The 20,958-nt window shown below is 46.6% G+C and overlaps 2 protein-coding genes across 11 annotated transcripts in view; both read left to right on the top strand.

The window, feature by feature from the left end:
• The first annotated feature begins 176 nt into the window (after positions 1-176).
• On the top strand, positions 177-5,491 carry Phkgamma (phosphorylase kinase gamma). 4 transcript variants are annotated; one of them, XR_013494630.1, is made up of 10 exons: positions 177-905; positions 1,367-1,536; positions 1,615-1,899; positions 1,987-2,077; positions 2,186-2,322; positions 2,402-2,499; positions 3,027-3,110; positions 3,648-3,806; positions 3,955-4,565; positions 4,658-5,491. XR_013494630.1 is itself a non-coding variant. In XM_078187821.1 (9 exons), the coding sequence occupies exons 1-9, from the start codon at positions 814-816 to the stop codon at positions 4,087-4,089; spliced, it is 1,251 nt and encodes a 416-aa protein (XP_078043947.1). In that variant the 5' UTR covers positions 177-813; the 3' UTR covers positions 4,090-5,491. The 4 variants fall into 4 exon arrangements, 2 of the variants coding, with proteins under 2 accessions (XP_078043947.1, XP_078043948.1); XR_013494629.1 differs by having other exon boundaries at positions 3,955-4,326; positions 4,429-5,491; XM_078187821.1 differs by having other exon boundaries at positions 3,955-5,491.
• Positions 5,492-5,980: 489 nt separating this feature from the next.
• The window catches only part of LOC144472207 (uncharacterized), a 28,650-nt gene continuing 13,672 nt past the window's right edge, over positions 5,981-20,958 (top strand). The window contains exons 1-4 of one of the 7 annotated variants that reach the window (XM_078185091.1): positions 5,981-6,704; positions 8,466-8,777; positions 13,726-13,797; positions 20,517-20,898. In XM_078185091.1, the coding sequence (XP_078041217.1) occupies positions 8,627-8,777; positions 13,726-13,797; positions 20,517-20,898 (605 nt within the window). In that variant the 5' untranslated portion in view covers positions 5,981-6,704; positions 8,466-8,626. Of the gene's footprint in view, positions 6,705-6,958; positions 7,403-8,251; positions 8,271-8,465; positions 8,778-13,725; positions 13,798-14,995; positions 16,568-20,516; positions 20,899-20,958 lie in introns of those variants that run through there. The other 6 variants (XM_078185093.1, XM_078185092.1, XM_078185095.1 and 3 more) reach the window with 6 other exon arrangements.

The raw sequence follows: 20,958 nt of genomic DNA on the forward strand, positions 1-20,958 counted from the left end.
CCTTATTTTATTTGTTTTTCAATGAAAGGCGATTATTCAAATTCGATAGAGGTTGCCAAAATAATCGTTGCGCGGAACAATCGCAACTGTGATTTAAAATAGTCGACGCTATAGTCACGTGACGGTTTTGTTAGAATTGTCATAGTATGAGTGTATAAGTGAACTGGTACAGTCAGGGATAAAATTAAGCGAGCGATTAAGTTCCCATTGATTATTTAATTATTGACTCTCGCTTGAATGATCCACCATGTTTCGTCGGAGGATTGAAGAAGAACCGTCAAAGGGTTGACTTGAAAGTCAGGATATCTCATGAACGATCTTATTGGTAGCTTGTTGAATCGAGGTTGATTTTGTTGGTGACTGTATATGCGCACCTTGGGCTGCTTTAGCCTGCTGAAACAGTGTCTGACTACTTACCGTTCGCAAGTATACAGGTCTTACTCAGTGCTGTCTGTTTTCCCTTTCGCAAGCGTCGGTGTTTTCCTCGTCACTCCGTCAGAGTCCTCTCGGTTCGTCGCTTTGTGCGAGCTGTCGCCATTGTTCCCCTCATCACAGTGTGTTTTAATGTGTTCACGTGTTTCGCCCGTATTCCCGAGGACCTGTAGCCATAACCAGTGGTGAGGTGTTCTGTGAATTTCGTTTATTAGGCGGTCCCTAGAATGTAGCTAGAACAATACGGCGGCATATTACGAGAGCGTACGTAATATGACAATTGTATCGGGCGGACAGGCCACCCAATCGTTCCTTTCAAACTAAAGGAACATGTGCTATCTACACGGTGGCTTTTAATGCGACACTCGCACAAGAGGAAACATGGCAAAAGACGAGGGAGACGACCTCTTGCCGGACAAGGACGCGGCGAAGGGATTCTACGCGAAATACGAACCCAAAGAAATCCTTGGAAGGTTCGTCACGTGATCGATTCGAAACAAGAAAATAACAACATAGCGTACTATTTTTATTTGTCTTGTCCCAGCACGCGTAGCATGATAGATATGTTTGTGTTTGTATTATTAGACCATGGTACATACGTTGCAATCACTATGAACGTACCCAGAGATTCTCAGCGCATCCTAACCTGTACAATTATATAATTCGATCAAGCTAAATCCACAAAACTCGACAATAACGTGTTTTCAGACGAATCGAACAATATTTTAGTCATAATTCGCATGTAATATCGTCGCGGCACTTCTCTTTTGTAGATGTTAACGAATCACAACTATAACGTATATATCGATCGTTTCTATCGATTCTTCATTTTTTAATGCTTTTTCTAGTTGTTTTTGTTCTGACTGTACTAAGCTAGTTTCTTAGGAAGACTTTCTCGTTTCCTTTTAGTTTAGTTATAAATTAATGTTCACAGAGGAATATCTTCCACTGTTAGAAGATGTATAGAAAAAGAAACAGGTGTAGAGTATGCAGCTAAGATAATAGATATTAGTAATGAAAGTAACGAGGATGGAAATACTATGAAAGATGCTACATTACAGGAAGTGCATATCCTTCGTAGAGTTGCTGGACATCCTTATATAAGTAAGCATTTAATTACCAGAGAAATCATATATAATAAAGAAGAACATGTTTTTCTAATTGTAATTTCATCATTTCCAGTTGAATTGCACGATGTGTTTGAATCAAGCACATTTATTTTCTTAATCTTTGAAATATGTAAGAATGGGGAATTATTTGACTACCTCACTTCTGTGGTTACACTATCAGAGAAAAAAACACGGTATATTATGAGACAGGTGTTCGAAGGCGTTCAGCATATACATAATCAAGGAATAGTGCATAGAGATTTAAAGCCAGAAAATATACTGTTAGATGATAATCTAAATGTAAAAATAACAGACTTTGGTTTTGCTAGACTACTGAAGGGAACAGACAAGTTATACGGTTTGTAATTATGTCATAATAATTGCATAATATATGCTTGGTGTCAATAAGAAACTGTTAATTCTGTTTCTATTTTTTTTTTTGCAGATCTCTGTGGTACGCCTGGATATTTGGCACCAGAGGTGCTAAAGTGTAACATGTTTGAGAATGCAGATGGCTATGGACAAGAAGTAGATGTGTAAGTTCATGGGAATTCCATGCATATTTTAATACACTGTTGTATTTAAAACTGTGTGGTACATTAATTAATTATCTATACAGATAATTACTATTTATTTCTTCTTAGATGGGCTTGTGGAGTAATTATGTTTACTTTGTTAGTTGGTTGCCCACCGTTTTGGCATAGAAAACAAATGGTTATGCTTAGAAATATCATGGAAGGGAATTACTCATTCACGTCCCCGGAATGGGCAGATATAACAGGTAACTATTAACTAAAAATTTGTCGTTAATTGAATGTAAAGGAATCAATTTTGTTCATCCATTTCAATTGCATTTTTAGAAGCACCTAAAGATCTGATCAGAAAATTGTTAGTGGTTGAAGCAAAAAAGAGGATTTCTATTAAAGAAGCATTGGAACATAATTTTTTCCACACCGTTGTAAGTATTTTGTTGCATATCTGCACATACTTGTATACTCACCTAACTTTGTTATATCAAATATTATTGACAACGGAAAACGATGTCAGAGGAGATTATGATTAGATTTGGAAAGACAAATATTGTGGTAAGCTATGACCTTGATATCTTGATTGCTGTGATCTTAAGGAAAGTTTTGGACCACAATATTTATTTCCTGAAACGTAATCATGTTTCCCTTGAACTTAATTTTTCATTGTCAATGATAAGTTGACATACTTATATTAGCTGAGATACTGTCTATTTTTTTTAATAGAAAAATTAATATTCTTTCTTTTATACATTTTTAGAAAATTTTATGATAATTGTATTTTTATGTTTTTCTTTTTATGCTTTATTTGTTGTAAACAAATTATTGATTCATGATATGTGCTTCAGAAGAAAATGATCACACATCGATCGTCAAACAATTTATGTATCGTTGCTTTGTCTCCGATGAGATCATATAACATAATACTGATATAATTCGAAAATTATTGAAATTACAGCTATGGGATCAAGACATCTCGCCTCTAAAACGTTCGCTATCATCTAATTCTCGACGTCTGAGTAGGATATCTCAGTTAGCTTTGGTAAATTGTTTTTGTTTTTATTTTGTTTGCCGTTAAATGTGGGTTTACATAACTTTTACGTAATTAAAATACAATAACAATTAACACGTTGAATTTAATTAATATGCAATTTTCATTTTCGTTCTTTTCATTTGAGTTTCTATATTATAATTTTTGTGAGTATGATGTATTAGTACGGCAATGAACAATCATCGATGACAATCATAATTGAGCGTAAATTACATTTTATAATACATACACTCGTGGGAACCTTAATTAACAATAACTTGTTATCGTTGCATGATAAGACAAAATTTGAACAGATTGATAAGAAAGATGCACATAGTGAAATCCATGACTAACAAATCTCATGACCTCATTGTTTTTAAACCATGTGATGCATTGCCTTTTCTGAACGTAATTTACTTTAATCACTCTTACACTTCATTTTACACAGTTTCTTGTCATTCTATTTTATTGTTTCTGATTACAGCAAACTGTGCACGAGTGGTACAAAATGTTATGATACAATTCTTTCATTTCTTTATTTTTCTGCAGGAATTGAAGGCAAAGTCGTTTAACGCAAGGAAAAGATTCCAGTTAGCTATTATTTGCGTTCGTGCAGTTGTTCGTATCAAACGACTTCACACGACGCCCGAACCACTTTCAACACAGGTTGCATGCACTGACCCTTACAGAATCAAAATCTTGCGAAAGGTACCGTTCTTCTTTCATATTTATTATAAACATTAATAAATACATTCAACATTTACTAATAGTATAAGTTTGTGAAACTAATGATTTAGGTAATGTTTTAAGATATTTATTTGGAATCTCGACATTGAAAGATTTGATTGGCTTACAGGTGATCGATGGTTGTGCATTCAGAGTTTACGGTCACTGGGTGAAGAAAGGTGAAGGACAAAATCGGGCTGCTCTATTCGAGAATACACCAAAGACAGAATTGAAGCATCTTTATGTCACTAATTTGAGCAGATAACCAATGCTTGAACAAAGCATCCCCTAGTTACAATTGTGAATTTTTTTGTTAGTCGACGTTTACAGTATCTAAGCGAAATATTTTCATTGCGACAAAAAAGTGAAAAAATAAATAAGTTATTTAACAGAGAGTGGTATACTTGTACTGCTTTTTCTTGGTTCTATTAATGAACAAAGAATTCTTCGAATGTGTTATGGTAACTATAAAAGTGTTCCACCGAACGTGTAATATTACCAGGTAAACATACATTATTATTTCTCTCGATGTTGCGAAACAAAGCAAACGTCAAACGAAAATTTTTATACGGAAGTACAGTTGCATATTTATGGCTTTTTCTAGGAATATTTTATACGCTGCACGACAAATTTAGTTGATAAAAAAAAGAGCTTCCAAAAACATGTTACAAAATGTCAGGGGTTTTTGTTAGCGGCACAACTGCGGCAAACAATTAGTATCACACCTTTAGAGTGTGTTTTGTGCGTAGAACAAGTATTATATTGAAAATTGCTCGTGAAATTATTTTTTGAATGTTTTACGTTAAATTAATGATAATTTTTCTGCTTTACAGTATTTTTCGATTTTGTCATAGCACGATAGAACGTGAAAGAATTTATTGTCAGTGGTACAGATAAGTTTGTGAACCATGTTCCGGTTTCGTTGGAAAGGAGACGAGACTATAAAAATGATAATAATATTTCGAAGATTAATGAAGGTGCTTGTAGGTACAAATATTTGAAAATTACTATTTCCATGACCACGCTTACGTTTGTACATGTACAGCTATCAAAGTACATGAATAATTTATCACAAATCAGCAAACACATGCTACTATGTAATTATACTTTTACTGCAGTGTGTTCCCATTATTCTGCAAGATAATAATCAATTATATCGTGAAAATGAAACAGCAATAACTCCAATAATTTCTGAAAAATTGTATAGAAATAATTCGTCTTGCAAATGGTCGAGGATAAGTTGCAGTAAAACATATGTATGAAATTGAAAATTTTGTGAAATTTCGGCTTAATCAAATTTTGTGGCGTGAAAATTGTATTCCATAGTAATATTATTTACTAAGATCTGTATGTACATTATAGTATATTTTGTGCAAATTCTAGTCATGTTTTGTACTGCTGGATTTGTTTTAGATTATAAATCGCATAGGAAAAATTTGTCTGGGTAATTTTCCTTGAGACACGAACGTATCGTACGTCTTATAATCATTGCCAATAATACGAAAAGAAAATTGTAACGAAATTCGATTTGATATTAGCATGCGATAATAGGTAACAAAGAATAGTTAAATAAAAATAAACCTGTAAGATAATGTTCATACGTGTACCTATAGTGTTATATATCTAGTGTAAAATGTATATTTTGAAGTAAAATATTTTTTCAAACACTGAAACAAATAATGTTATTTCCTCTCGTTTTAATTTCAACAGCGTAATTTACCTTTACATTTTAAAATGTTCGCTGCTCCAATTTCATTCGCGAAATAAACGTGTAACACAGTACTTTATGTATGTTTTATTTTTTTATCAACTCTATACAATAAAGTAATATAATCCAGTTGAACAATTTAATATAATAAAGTTCAATAACTTGATGCAATGAATATAATAATAGCTGTCCTTCCTACTGCAGACGCTCAGTGCACTTATCGTAAAAATCGGCTAGATATCTATTATAATCACGTACGTAACTTGAGTTTCTTCAGCTAAACCTGTAGTTTCGAATTTGAAAGAATATATTGACCAAAACCATGAATGGTTGAAAAATTTGCAGTTTTTTGCAAGTTTTTAGAGCACTGGTTTTGAAAAGCGGAGTATACGTGTTTTTGGCGCGCGCGCAAAGGTAAACAATGAGCTGTATGTTTCAGTGGGTAGACGCGGCAACAGCGCGGGGCCCGCGATCCATGTGACAGAGAAGGAACGTGACAAAAGGTGGCAGAGGGTGACGCCGCCGAGATCGGAGTGAGTGTTTGCCCGGGCGAGCCGGGTGTCGGATGTGCTGTGTACGATTCTCGCGACAGTGGTTCGTTCTGGCGTCGACCGGAAGGTAAGCCCGCCCTGTAAACGCGTGATAGACCGCCGTGGTCACGGTGGACAAGGTTTCGCACGATGCTACGACGGTAAATCCGGGAAAATCTCCGTGAAAAGTGCGTGGACTAGCTCGCGATATACAACGGAGCTCGACACTTCTCTTACACGCCCAGCGGAGTGCTGCGTCACATGGGCCGCGGTGATTGGTCAATACAGCTGGGTGACGTCACGGGCCGCGCGCCGATTGGCCGGCGCCTCGGATCCCAGACACGTGAATCGTGGCCAAGCAAGCATGGCTGTTGATGCGCAGTGGTTAGCACTTGTAAAATGTTTCTGCCACGCGCTAGATCGATCAGGTTATAACCGTCGTGTGCCGTGAACCGTCGCGAGATCGTTCGCCGTTGGAGGAAGCCTCGCGCGACACGCAGCTCGCGCCCGGCCGCGGCTGAATCTACCGGGAAGGAACCCGTCTCTTGTCGGTGAAATTGATTTCCACCGTGGAAAGTGGGCTCCAGCGTGTGTTTCCATCGTGACCGGAACGGACAGCTCCGCCGCGGTGTGCGCCCGCACGTAAGTCGCCCGCTCCGATTCGACACGCGTCGCGATCAGCGTCACCACGCCCGGCCGAACGTCTCCGCTGTAAGAGAGCATTATCTCGACAGGACTCTATCACCTATTTAATTAACATGTGTATAGGTGGTTGCGTGGCGTGTTTTCCGTGCCATAATAGACCCAGCCAATCGCACGGTACTTCAACCGATGACGTCACGCCGCCGAGAGCCACGATTGGTCGACGGTGCGTGCGTCGTCCGTCTAACGTGTGTGTAGATGCTTTGTCAGTTTAAGGAGCGAGCTCCGCGCACGGCTCGCTTCGAGACTTCTCCGACGATTCTCGGCGGCCTTTTCCCGTCGGCTCCAGTGATACTCGTTTCGATCCGACGGCCCTCGAGCGTTCGCCTCGACCCGCGACGGGCGTCGTTCTCGTTTCGCCGCCGATAACAAACACCGTGAGCTCGATGCTTTTCAAATCGACCGACGGACGGAGTTCGGCTCTCGCCTTTCCCGCCTCCTCGTTCCTTCGCTGATCTCTCGCGGCCGCGGATCGCGCACCCGACGGCCGACAGCCCACGCACAACAGTGTGCACGTTCTCGTACTCGTTGGCACGAACGCCACGTAACTACTATCGTCCCCGTGAATCGTTTCGATGGCACATCACGACACTGTGAATCTAATCCGACATTGAATGCGACCATGGTTTGTAGATCCAGTACGTATACGTAGAACTGCATGCAATTTGGAGTCGGTCGGCTTAAATCGCATCTCCGGGTGCACGGCAAACGAGAAACTAACATTTACCATTTGAATCCCAATGTTTGCGGCGGGTCATTTGAATCCGAATAACGGCCGCTCGCTGCTAATACAACGCAATTACGTTATTTCTACGCTTGTCATCTTCCGTGACGTTTATTTATACGAATTCGGAGTCGATTGTCGGTATCCAATCGAAATGCGTAATCAATAACCCCGACTTGTTTGCTCGAATTGTAATCAGTCTTGTCGGAAAAATCCGCAACGCGTTTTGTTTACCGGGCGCATCGTATGCCAGTGCATCAAACTTTATCCGGGTCTTTATCGAAATTTCGATAAGACAAGTAACAAAAGAACAGTTCTTCAAAAGACGACGATCCGTCGGCACGATCCGCTGGAAACGAAGGTTTCGTGACGAACAATAGCGGTTCTATTTATTTGTTCCCCGACAGTTAGATCGTTTCCAGCGATCGGGACTCGAGATGCGTGCTAATGCTGGTGGTGCGCTCCAGGAAAGCGCACGACGCGCCTGCGCATCTGCCCCGGTGTGGTTATTACGGAACGTGCGGCTCCGGGAGGTGGGGCGGGGAGGGGATGAGGCTTCCCGCGCGACTGCGTTACGTCACGCGTACGTCACGTGACGCGTATTTCAGAGACACCGGTGGTGTCGGTGCGGTCTGCAGAGCTTCGTTCAAACGGGCTAATAATATTATTGAACAACAAAGTTTACCAAGCGATGCAGAACCGACCGTTGTTTTGCCCGACAATCTGAAGTGCCGAGAGTGACCCCGGGGATCAGATGTGCGACACGTGCGATCTCACCCACGGTAAAACCCATAGGATCTGTGCCGTCGGACGAGCGTGTCGAGTCGCCGCGTCCGGCAAGGTCGACGAATTAAGAACCGAGACGGGATTAAATGCCTTCCCCCACTCTGCCCGCGCGACGAGGTCCGCGGCTCTCCCACATTTTCCGAGTTAAAGGTGACTAAGGTTGTTTCCCTTTGGGTTATGTTTGCATGCAGATTGCCACCGGCGGCTGGCAGCAGCAGAAACAGAGGGTGGAGGCTCTCGACTTCGTCGACGTCGTCGTCCTCGCGAGTCGGCGACGAGTATCGGCGCAGAGGCTCAATCTTCCGGAGGATCTTAAAGAGGAACAGCCGTGGAGCGGCTCGGCAACGTCAGGATGAGCCTGGAAACGCTGCTCGAAGCGGCACGGTTCGTCGAGCAGCAGGAGAAGACCAGGGAGCGACTCGCCAGCAGCTCTTCCTCCTCCTCCGATCATCCGTCCGCCGTCGCCCCCCACTCCAACCATCACAACTCGAACGAGCCACGTGGTGAGTACCACGCGCCACTTTTCGCTCGCCGTTTCAAGAGATAACGGAGTGTACGGGGTGAGTCGGTTAATACCGAAACTGAAAACATTGATGGGGGTTTCCGGAGTAGTACCTCCCGCAACAATAAATGCTTCTCCTATCTTTAAACCGTAATTTACTACTAATTTTTAATTAAATATCAGGCTAACGTTCGACGATTTTTTAGTATCGGTGTCAGGCGGGTCGTTCCGTTTTAAATTGCTTAACCTGCCGATTCCACTGTACCAGTTGTTCTCTTTACGTTCGAGCTGTTCCGAACTAGTTCCGAAACTATTTCTCGTAAGAGATCGGTGCAAAACAGTGCACAACAACGTCCCACGGAAACGATAAACAAATCGGATGATTTCGGACGGGATGAGAGGCACTGCAATATACATGCGAACAGCACGCGATGACCCACGCGTTCACCGTCTCCAAATTAGGTATGATTTCCCTCACGGCAGTGGCTCTCAAACACATCGCGCGATCTTTTCGAAAAAAAAGTTTCGCAACGGTTCGCCCGTTCGAAAGTGGCGCGAGCACGGTCCCTGTTCCACACGATCCGACCTATTCTAATGCCGCGCGAAAATCGCAATATTTCGTCTCCGCTCTCCGACGATTCCGTAATGCCCTTTCGGTTCCCGCGTTTTCTTAGGTCAATGACTCAACTGACCGATCTCGCAAAGCGAGTGGAAACGCCGGCCGAAGGAGTTCTCGGCTGCACGCCATCACGCCATCGGTCTCCCGTTCCACATTGACTCCGCTAGTCAAATGATCGGCGTGATAACCTTCTCGAAAAAAACCCGCGGAACGACCGGAGCCCGTGCGATCATTGTCGAGGTGAACCGGTAACGGCGCGCAACTAGTACGATTCGCGACAAAGATCTTGCCGGCCTTTCGTAGGCGCTCTCCCATACAGGGTGTCCCGGAAAAAAAGTTGTGACCGTGCAGGGGCGATTCTAAGAACAGATCGAAAAACAACGCTATCTCAGTTACGAGCATAATATCGCAAGTACAATCCGGATTATCGAGCTTCGTTTGATAGCTGGAATCTGATGTTCTGCGTCGTCGGGACTAAAATTGTGAAACGGTTCTCGGCTTTATCGACGCTGTCAGTTCTGAAATGCGCACGTGGCGATCGGCCGCGCGCGAAGGTTTCGTTGCTGAAAATAAAGAAACGCGAAAACTCGCCGCGTGAAAGTGCATCTCCTCGAGAGGCCGGCGAAGTGTCCGAAGTCGCCGGAAGGTTGAAAAGTCACGAGAAGGCGAGGGTGGGAGAGAGAGAGAGGGAGGTGGATGGGAAAGCAAGAACGATTTAGATGACCATATGCATCCTGCCGGCCGCCTGTGCCCCACCGTGCGGCCAGAAAACAAGTCTCTAGCCGGTGTGCACGTAGCGGAGGACGCCTAGGAACGTATAAAGGCAAAGAGGTACCGGAGGGTGGCGGAAGTTCGGGGGAGCGCGCGCGCGGAAGGGTGCGCGGCAGATTGTCGGGTGAAGGGAGTGAGAGAAAATGGAGTGGCGGTCGGAGCGGAGGGGAAAGATCGCGACGATTAGGTGACCGTGGTGGGGAGACGTGCGCGATATCGTTCTCGGAGGGGAAACGTTGATGACCGTGGTGCGCTGCCGGCGCCGGGGGGGGGGGGGGGCTGGCTGCGAACCGGAGTGGGGAGTCCAAGGGACCCCGGTCACTGACTCTAGAAACTACGACAGCTTTTGTGCTTCATTCACGAGCGCGCCACCTACTCGCGCACGGGCGTCGCGCTCGCTGTCTCTTCTACCTGTTCCCGAAGCCTCGCGTCTTCCCTGTCCGCAGCCTCTCGCAGCTGATACGGCTCCGCCGACCATTATCCGTACCTTCTGGCTGCATTTCTACAGAGAGTCCAGTCTCCAGGACACGCAGTCCCCTCTTCAAAACTCTAGAACACTCCAGACAGTCGATCTGTCGTCGATCCTCCTGACCGCTGTCCAGCGCAGGGGAGGCCTAGATAGGTGTAGCGTGCAGGCAAGCAAAAAAATGGACACGATACAGGTCAGATCGATCTTCCCGTTTCGTTGGTTCGCGCGCGTCGATGCATCAGGGACCTGCGAACGCCTGTCGAATATGCCGGCTCGGTGTCATCGCCAATAATTGGATTCGGGAAAGGATAGCACCCCTTTTTCCATTTTCCCCCCGGCACAAGCCGAATCACGGCGAACCTGCGTGTGCAGCGTTGGCAATGGATGTCAACGGTTTTCGACGCGTTTAGAAATCGGTCTCCGGGTTGCGGAACCCGGTCAAACAGTCGCCGAAGCGAAGACGCGTGCAATCGTGACGTCGCGCTCTCAGCTATTTCTCCTCGTGGGTCGCGATGAAACCTTAAATGAAGGTGAACATACACTTATCGACAGATCGATCCTATGTTTTCACGGTCACGCCTCCCTGCTATGATGAAACATTGCTGGCAGATGTGATAATATGTTTTTTCCCCTAATCGTGCCTTGCATTCCATTGCGAAAGGTTTAGTCGCATAAGGGGATGAAAAATAGCCTTGAACCGAATTGTCTCGTCAACGAATCACCCGACGGCTCGTCGAAAACAGACTTGTCACGAAAAATCTCAGTCTTCCATCTTCGACAAAGGGGTAGTTAGACGGGGAATCCGGATTATCTCGATGCCGAAAATTTCGAAATATTTTTAACATGTTACTCTTGGTCCTAATGAACGTCCAATAGTTTTTTCCGAATTTCTAGCTAGTAATCTCGGTTGTAAGAAATTAATCAAGATCATGGGGGTTGAGAAATGTGCTTCTAATAGGAATAAAGACGCCTAAAGGGTCAAGAGTGACACGCACTATCATTTTGTCAGCCGTTAGATCTCCCCCTCGCTCGAAAAACCGACTACTGGTCTCGCGTTCGTATCCTGATCGCAACACGGATGATTTAAACGTTGTAATTTGCTCCCTATCTCCGTACATCCGGTCCGGTGCCTTGTTGCGCGTGCTCGCTGGCACGGCGGTGCGTGATATAACAGGGAACGCGCGTTAAACGATAATTTCAGTCTGTCTATCTTAAAGCACTCAAACGATGCTTTACAATCCAGTTTTACAGCTTCATAACACGGTGCTCCTACGGCTCGTTAAACCCGACGGAATCATTCGGGGCTCGCCGATACAGAAACATCTGCAACAATGCGCCGCGCCTGAAACCACGCCATGGATCATCTAAAATTACATCCCCCGCCGTCCGTTTGCCCGTCGTGCTCCGCCGCGGCGGGCTCGGACGTCTCATTATCGACACGCCGGATCCGTTGTTATCGCGAAGTGGGTCACAAATAACCCGAGCACCGGACGGACTCGCCTAATACCCGAGAAAGCTAGCCGCGCGATCGACCGGCGCAACCACTCCTACCATCGGTTACACACGGTGCCCCTACGGGGGCGTCCGTAGCCCACTCACTGTCGAAACGTCGCGCGAGGACTATCTAGACTGCCGCGAGAGAGAAGCGACAACGTGCCGCCACTGTGCTGCCCGGCTGCGACTCATCGAGAGGAACTGTTTCTCCTCTTGCAGATAAGGATAAGATCGAGGCGAAATAGAACGCACAGGCCGAGCCGTGCACTGTGTCGGCGGTTGGCGGGCGAGCTGAGGCAAGCTGAGGCGAGCACGCGGGCAGCCGAGCCGGCGCAGTGCGCAGGAGCGTTGTCCCCGGCGAATCCCCACCACGCGCGTCCGGCCGCGTGGCGTCCTGATCAATCGCGGTGTTGCCGAGTCCTCCGATGACCCGTGGACAGGCAGTGCGAGAGAGAGAGGACGAACAGCTCCCCCCACCAAACCGGCCGTCAGCTATCCCTGCTGACCTAGGGGAATACTCCCTCTCCCGTCCCCGCCGGCGCAGCACGTGGAGACGCGCCTCTTTCAATTTTTCATGCCTTATCGACCTGTAGATTCAACCGTCGTGCTGCGGTCTGGATCCAGAGTTGGGCATTGGTCGAAGAACTTTTTCTCTGGACAATTATTCGAGCCGTTTCGCTCGCCTTTTATTCGCGTTTTATTATTTATCCGCGTCTGTTCACGAACTATTCAATGGCGTATTAAACGTTATTTGCTCTGGCGAATAACAATCATTTATTGCTAAGCCATTGTAAAGTCGCTCCACGCGAAATCGAACACCCTTTGGAGAACTGTTTTACATAGTCGAAAAATTCGGTATACAGGGTGTTCATATTACCCTGTGCATGGGAATGGTATTCTTGTTGATGCAAAGATATCTACCTTGACAACTTTGTTCAGCTCTGAGCTAAGAATATTATGTTTCTTCTTCTCTCTCAAGGTCGTTCTTTTTCAAGCATCGAGGGTCACCGCTATTTTTCGCACATCAACCCCTATTTTTTTGTAACGTAGCACCGTGCCTCGATTCAAGGAACTTTGGCACCGTGACCTTTAAAAAATCCTCCCTTACCGCTAGATTTTTACGGCTTGCTAAATATGTCCACAAATTACCCCAACCCCACGATTCTTGTCTCTAGCTTCGAATATCTTTCTTCATATTTTTCAGTGGGAAGTTCCACTTTGTTATTCCTATGCGCCTCTAGTACTAAAGTCGAAGTTGTCGCGCCAATGTCTCGAGATTCGTTGAACCGGCGTGCTGCAAGGCGGTCCGATCTCAGTCGAAGAAAAGCCAAGGGATGCTGGACGCACAATGGCAAACGGTGACGTGTTGCGCATCGCTGCCTCCGGCGCCACTTACCGGTCCCTCCACGTTGCCACGCGGCTGTTGCGTTTATCGTGGGGGAGGGGGCTGCAGAAAGAATTGTAGGCATCGGTGACGTCGACGATTGCGGCAGTCGCTGGCCGTAAAATTTTCCTCGAAACCTACCAAATTTTATTTCCAATTTTACCTCATGGTAGTTGGTCCCCCGTCTCACCTATTTGGTCTGTTTGTTACAGGTGCGAAGCTGAAAAGGGAACGCACGGAACAGGATGACTTGTTCTGCGAAGAGAAACTGCTAATCATCGACGGTAAGTCCGCCAGCGTTTAAGAATATATTTATCTTTTATGAACGTTTCGCGTGCGACAAGTTACCGGGGTTTAAAAATATTTTCTATATATATTTACAAGGTGCTGGTAATAGCGGGACGGTAAATTAATATTGCAATCTTTCGATGTTACTGGTTCACTACGTGTACCAGTGAACTACGAGGGGTTAAGCGCCCAATCGATTTTCATTGGTCGGTTGGAGGGCTTAACATATTCACCGCTGCGTCAGTCACCGGTGACCGACACGAAACGTATGATCGGAACTACATATTTCTAACACTAACGGATCGTTACTTAACGTTCATGATTAAAACAATTTTCCGTACGCTCCACAAGAGGCTGGAGCGATACAACGAGCGTGCTATGCGATGCGAAAGACGTCACGCGTCGAGTTTCAATGCTCCGACTGCTCGTCTATCGTTGAAACTACCATCGCCGGTCGAATAACCGGTCTCACGTTTTTACGGTCAAATTGATTGAATTACGAAGACTCTTTCTTAAGAAACCATTGAATCAATTCTTACATTCAAGCGTGCAATCAAATGAAAATGGCGTAAAGTTAAACGTTCTTTTCATCGTTCTAAGGCAACATTACGCCGACTGTTTTTAGGGCTCGCTAGGTTTATAAGAATAATCCGGATCAACGGGTTTCGGCCTACGTCATTTGTTCTCTCACATTGTCCCTCCGATTGGAAACCAATGTGGATAACTTGAGGAAAGGAGATACGATTGCTCGAGCTTCATCTTTTCTTCCAAAACTGAGCGACAATGCGAGAAATATTACCGTGTCGCAGTGTGGCCGAACTGTAGAAGTACTACGCGACGTAGTCCTCGAATCCGTTCGGAGCGTCGTCGAGCCGACTGAAAGGCACGGAGCGAGTGCATGTCGCGACTGCCAACAAGAAAGTTAGAAAGAGAAAGCGACCGGCCAGGGTATGCGCTTCTTGCGCTACGAGGACAGAGTGTCGCGGGTGACTGGAGGCAGTTCTCGCGAGAACGGAGATGTCACGGAAGGTGGCGGCGGCGGTCGAGGCGGCGGGCCGCGAGGAGATTGGTCGCCGTCACCGCCGCCGTTGCCACTGGCGTGGGGCGGCAGGGCGAGAGAGGGGCCGTCATCCTCAGGTTGGAGGCGGTGGCACTTACGTTTAGATTTCAGTCGGCATCCGCGTCTCACGCGGTACGAGTTTCCATTGGTGGCCGGCGTCCGTTCGATCCGATCGGTCGACGATCTTCTTCCTCTGTCTTCTTCCTCGTGGTGATAATACTAGGATACCCATTGCCCCGAAGCCGCGCGTCGTCGTTTCGCCGACCAAGTGATTAAGATCGAGCACAGTGAAGTCACCGCTCGCGCGCGCTAACGTTTCCACCGGAGATGCCCGGTGCGGTAGATCGCCGTTGAGCCGTCCGAGAGGGGGAAGGATCATCGGGCCACGGCGCCGCGAGTATTTCGAAAGTTTGGATTTTTTCATATCGCGTAAACGGCGACCTCGTCGTATTCATTCGTCGCGACCGCGTCCCCTCTCCTCGCGGCATCGTGACGCAGCCCTCTCTCTTTTCCACGCGCCTCGCATTCCCGGCCGTTTCCACTTCTTTTCGACTAGTCGGCGGTTCGGCGCGTCCCCGGCGACAGTTTCGCAGGGGCTGTATCGGCCAAAGTGTCGTTCTTTTACGCGTACGAGAGTCACGTTCAGTTGAACCCTCCCCGAGAGTGTCCAGCATCCGTTGTCATTGTTGGTGGACGCAACCCTTCGGTCTTAGTGCTGTTCGCAGACTCCATCCCTTGATTCCAAGATCGCTCGATGGTAGAACCGTCGTTGTCAAAACAAGGATACTTGTACAGCGGTGAATCGTTAAGTGCGACCGTGTCGCAGACAGTTTAGACTTGGATGATCCGGGGGAAACATAGTCGAAGAAGAGTGCACGGAACTGTATCGCACCAAGTGGTGGAACAACTACGTAGTACCCGTTGGGTGTCCTTGCGAACTTCTAGCCGATTGTCACGATGAACCGAGGATCTTCCGACAATGGGACAATCCTCGCAGAGAAGATAAGACCTGCTTTGGTTTCTTAAGCCTCGTCACCACGCATCCCCTAGCTTGCTATCCACCGGGCTGTCCACGGTGGTCGTATACCCTCGAGGATGACAACCGCATGAAACGGTGTTGTGGCAAGCGTTGGAGGCGGCTTAGCTCGGATTCGGGGAAACATTGTTGAAGATGACAAACGCGTAAAGTCCGAGCAGTGCCAAGAAGAGCAATTGGCACCTGGCGGCCGCTATAACCGGTGGATCCGCGACCGCACGTACGCATGAAATTTGGTCGTTCACGCGCGACGGCGGGAGGAGGACGAGCGCGAAGGGGGTCGTTCTCCAGTGCAGCGATCGTGGCGGCCACGGCCCTATATAGTCCGCGGCCGAGCGTGCTCTTTTTTTATCTGCGTGTAACGCGTGCCGGCCGGAGAGAACTGTGCGTAACGCAGCCGTCAACAGAGTTCTCGGGATCATGGGCGTTCTTTTGGTTGCGGATGGCACAGTGGCGGTCCAACCTCGCATGAGTCTGAACGCGGTCAAAGCTGCCGGTGCGCAGCAACCGATCGACGAGACCAACAACAATGTGAGCGGGATACGGGACGCGAATAGCCTGATGCCGGCGCAGGTCGTCGGTATTATCGGCGTGGTCGTCAACGACGAGCCGCGTCGCAGCTGGATGCCGCCCCCGCCCAAGAAAAAATGGATACGCCACTACCTACTCGGTGAGCCAACCTTACATTGTCCCTTCGACTCTCTGGCCAGCTGGACAGAGTTGAAGGCACCGAAATTCAATGTCAGTCGGCATGCAATAGCGGCCATGTACTCCAGGACACCCTTCAGATCGGTGTAGCTTTTGTTCAAACTGGATCAAACGACTGGAATTGTTTTTAGAAGACGAGAGGACTAGGCCTGCAAGATGATTACTGTAATACCTTTCTTTAATTTTGCTAATACTAAGAATGTTGAAGAACACGAGCTTTTATTTTTTTTTGTCATTCCAGGTAATAGCAAAATTAAGGGGAAGTGTTATAGTCACTGTATAGTAATTCTATAGTCTAAAAGAATTTAAGTCGTTTACGCTGTTAAGTTAGCAGAGACACAAAGAGGCTTTGAGAAGTATCTACGAAAGTTTGTTTTGACAAATTGCTGGATGGAGCTGCAGCTGTAAAAATGGTCTGTTGTCTGAGGATTCACCTAGGCCTTAAACCTTGGCCTGTGGTTCTTTGGGTTATGGTTTCTTGGTTTATGGTTCCTAGGCCTGTGGTGCTTCAGCTTATGGCCCCTTGGCCTATGGTTCCTCGGTCAGTCCTCCTGTAATAATCGAGAACAATAGGGTAATGGAACCGGTTACTATGGGTTGACAAATTGCCCAACCCTTGTTTTGTTTTCGGGTATAATTGACTCTATATATTCATCGAGTAAGACCTGTAAAAATGTCCGTAAATAAATCAAAGGCACCGCAATTATTAGCTTGAATAGTAGCCAGCACAGCTACCCTATTTGAAATCTGTTTTCTATCGCCGTTCTCTCTTAACTTCGACTACACGAACCTGCCATCCTCGTCGATTATATCAAACATCAAAATACTTCGTTCATTTACTGCACCTTATCGCCATACACAGAGGAAGGAGTGGTGCGAATCGTGTTCATGCATCATCAATCGGCGGCTGATTCACCATTAACGTTTCGAAGTGAATTTATCAATGGCTGCCGAAGTTTTCGCGAACGAGTAAACACGCTTCACGGCGCGGAAACAACGCAGATAACGTATAATGGAAAGTTTCGCGACTTCGCGAAGTCATACGCAATAGTCGGAGGTGCGATTTCCTGAAAAACGTCACACTTCGCGATAACCATGTTTCTGCTCGTCTAAGATTGTTGATTAAAAAATCCACCTATAAAATTCCGGTGAAATCGGTACAGGTGCCGATCGTTTTCGATCCGCGTCGATTTTTTTCTTCATTCGAATGTTAACGTTGTCGGACAACGCGACCGATGAATTTTCAATCGGCTGCGGCATTTATTTCCGGAATCGACGAATCGTCGAAGCGTGTACGGGCAGCAGCGATCGCAATGTCAGCGTGCGATTCGTTTCGAAAGCGGTCCGATGCGTGTCGGAGAGTCGGTATCGCCGGGTCAAAGGTCGGCGTCGGTGATCCGACGGAGTGTTCATTGCCGCGTCGCCGTTCGATTCGCGAAATTCTAGCGCGGACCGCGGGCTGCTTCTAATTATAATGCGAGTCCTCCTTGTCTGGCACGGCACCAAGCCAATTAGGAGACCGCGTTCGGAGCCGTGTTCCCCTAATCTCGCGGATATTCCGAACCTGTCGTCTTCCCGACTTCTCTCCCTTATCTCGCGGCACGTGGTCGGCCGGCTCGCAGCCGTGACACTGCACTCCCGGCATCGACCGCGGTGCAACGATGCCGCTGTCGATGCAGTTTTCTTCGCCGAGCTCTCGACGATTCTCATCGATTAGGCCAGAACCGAGTACCGCGCCACAGACGATCGACCGCCGGCCGACATTTTCGGGAATTTTTTCCGCGCGGCTCGCTGAACGTTTTTCGAAAACGGACAGACCGCTCGATAGCACGCGCTTCCGTTTATGCATAGTAATTTTTCCCGACACGAGTCGCGAACGTACAAACGTGGAGAAAGACCTGTTTGACGGCAAACGTCGATAACAGCTCGGTCTTTTTTTCTCGAGCATCGAGGATGCTTCGAATTAAAGTGGTTACGCACGCACAGCCTATAAATATTCTTTAGCTGGACGTTCGGTTCTCGCATTACAGCAGGACCGCTGATTGAACCGGCTAGCGGAGCTAGATTCGCCTAAACTTTAAATACTTAAGGGGGAGCGACCCTGCGAACGCCCAGCCACCGGTAATATTCGAGATGAAATTCTGGAGGCGTCTGTTTTCACAGTGTTTTTTACGACAAAATCAAATACGTCGACGTTAATTTTGTTCACGTTTTTCTTACCCTTATTTTTTCAGTACTCTGATTGTATACCGTAAAAAAATCAACTCGGAAACTTTATTTTTCTAAAAGTTACCACGTTTTTATGTATTATTGTGTTGTAGCTTCTCGCATGCATTTTCAAAAATTTATATTACTGGCAGCTGATGTTCACAGGGTTGACACCCCTTAACACGATAACCTTATTACTCATGCTTGAAGAAAAAAACCGATTGAAGCGTCGCAAAAATCTTCGTAATTTCAACGATCTGAAAATAAAAAAATGTGCGATCTACGATGGTGGATTTAGCGTTAAGGCACGACCGAAATTAGAATGGCCGCGAGGAAAAATGTTTCACCGTCGCGTTTAACAAATGTTTGGCCGCGGAACCGCGCCGCACGATGACCAAAATATTTTGTGAACCGAGCGAAAACAAAAATCGTGCTCGCACCGACGGAAGCGCGCCGCGATTTTTATTCCCCGATTGTTGTTGCGCCTGTGTGTACAGCGCTCCCGAAATACATTATACATTCTGCGGGGCGAGAAAACAGAATGCATGAGCGTCCGCGAAAAAAAAAGAATCCAGCCGGACCGATTGACATATCATTTGAAAGGAAAATTAGGCTTGATTTGTAGCGCCGCGGCGGCGAGATACCGATCGCGACTCCGGCCAACGTTTTGGCAAACTCTTGAAAATATGCTCGAGCGTGTCGAGGCCCGTAAGGAGGTCGTTTCTACTCCGGTTCCAAGTGGAATCGCCGCGAACGTCTTATCGACGGGGCGGTAACCCTTTGATTTCTCACAGGAGTAGAGGAGAAGGGCGATAATGGAAAATAGTGTTCGAGGAGACGTCAGATGGCGTCATCCGTGACGGAGAACGTTATCGAATTCGACGCCGGACGGCGTCATCCGCAACGGCGTACGGTGTCGAGATGGACGCCGGGTGGCGTCATGGATTTTAAAACACAGTGTAAATTGCATAATTTAAAGAAGGTTCTAATTTTTGCGATACGAAAACCATTTTATTTCCAACCATGGAAATTTTACTTTATATTTTTATAATTGCTTGATATTTTTATATTTACTTGTTATTTTTATATTTGCTTAATGTTTTCATATTAGTTTAATAGCACTACGGGATTTTGAAAAGATCAGATTTGATCGAAAGAGAATTAACTAAAAGATATCGCTATTTCGGCCGCGGTACGGTTGGACAGTTCGTAAGGCCCGCGAAACGAAAGAAGCCTGCGTGTGACATTGCGAGACGGTGGACACAACCGTGTTCCGAATGCGGCGCGCAATCTCGTTACGTGACACGTTTTAACGTTATTCGCCGAATGCGCCGATGCAGGCGAGCGATGCACTTGTTATTCTCGCGGTACGTACACGCCGTCTTTAAGCCCGGAATAGATTTAGGAAGCGTCGAGCTATGCGACACGGGTTTGCCAAGTCTCTTGGTACATGAATGAGTTAGTTGCATGCGCGTACACGTGCTGCGCTAATTTATAGCGTTCGGACGCGGAGAAAACTCCTCCGGCCCCCGAGAGATCCTATCTAGTGATGTGTTTCGGTAGCTCTCGAACGATCTGCGTTGATCCAAACTAAAACTTCTTTATCTACCGACGATCTAACCTACTCGAAGGTGAATCGTTAAATTAATAAACATTTATAAAGAACTGTTCATTCGATCAGGGCCTCGCTCGGTCTGTTACAGAGGAGGAACCGCTGGAGAACAATAGGACGAACGGGAACCACTCGACAGGATCCAGAGCGAGCCCCGTGATTTCGACCACACGAATAAACCCGCTTCACACCACGTCACACGTTCACTTGTCCCACCAGCAACCGCAACCGCAACAACCGCCGGTGCAACAGCAACCCCAACCGCAGCCACAACCGCAGCCGCAGCAGCAGCAACAACAACAGCAACAGCAGCAGCAACCGCATCACCACCAACACCATCACCACCACAACAATCACAACAGCACGCATAACGTCTACGTGGAGAACCACAATTCGAATCACTCGCAGCAAAACACTGGCAACCTCGTCGTTGACCTTGAACCGAACCATGACAATAAGAAGCATCGGAACGGGTAAGGACTGGTTCCATTCTACCGCCTCGATTCTTACACCTGGACCATTATGCGAGCTTT

The sequence above is a fragment of the Augochlora pura genome, chromosome 7, assembly GCF_028453695.1.
Source record: "Augochlora pura isolate Apur16 chromosome 7, APUR_v2.2.1, whole genome shotgun sequence".
Taxonomy (NCBI): Eukaryota; Metazoa; Arthropoda; class Insecta; order Hymenoptera; family Halictidae; genus Augochlora; species Augochlora pura.

Excerpts from the sequence above, each read along its gene's own strand:
- Phkgamma (XM_078187821.1), top strand. The coding sequence starts at position 814 with ATGGCAAAAGACGAGGGAGACGACCTCTTGCCGGACAAGGACGCGGCG. Across the intron at positions 906-1,366 it reads CCCAAAGAAATCCTTGGAAG|AGGAATATCTTCCACTGTTA; the intron begins GTTCGTCACGTG and ends TAATGTTCACAG. Across the intron at positions 3,807-3,954 it reads GAATCAAAATCTTGCGAAAG|GTGATCGATGGTTGTGCATT; the intron begins GTACCGTTCTTC and ends ATTGGCTTACAG.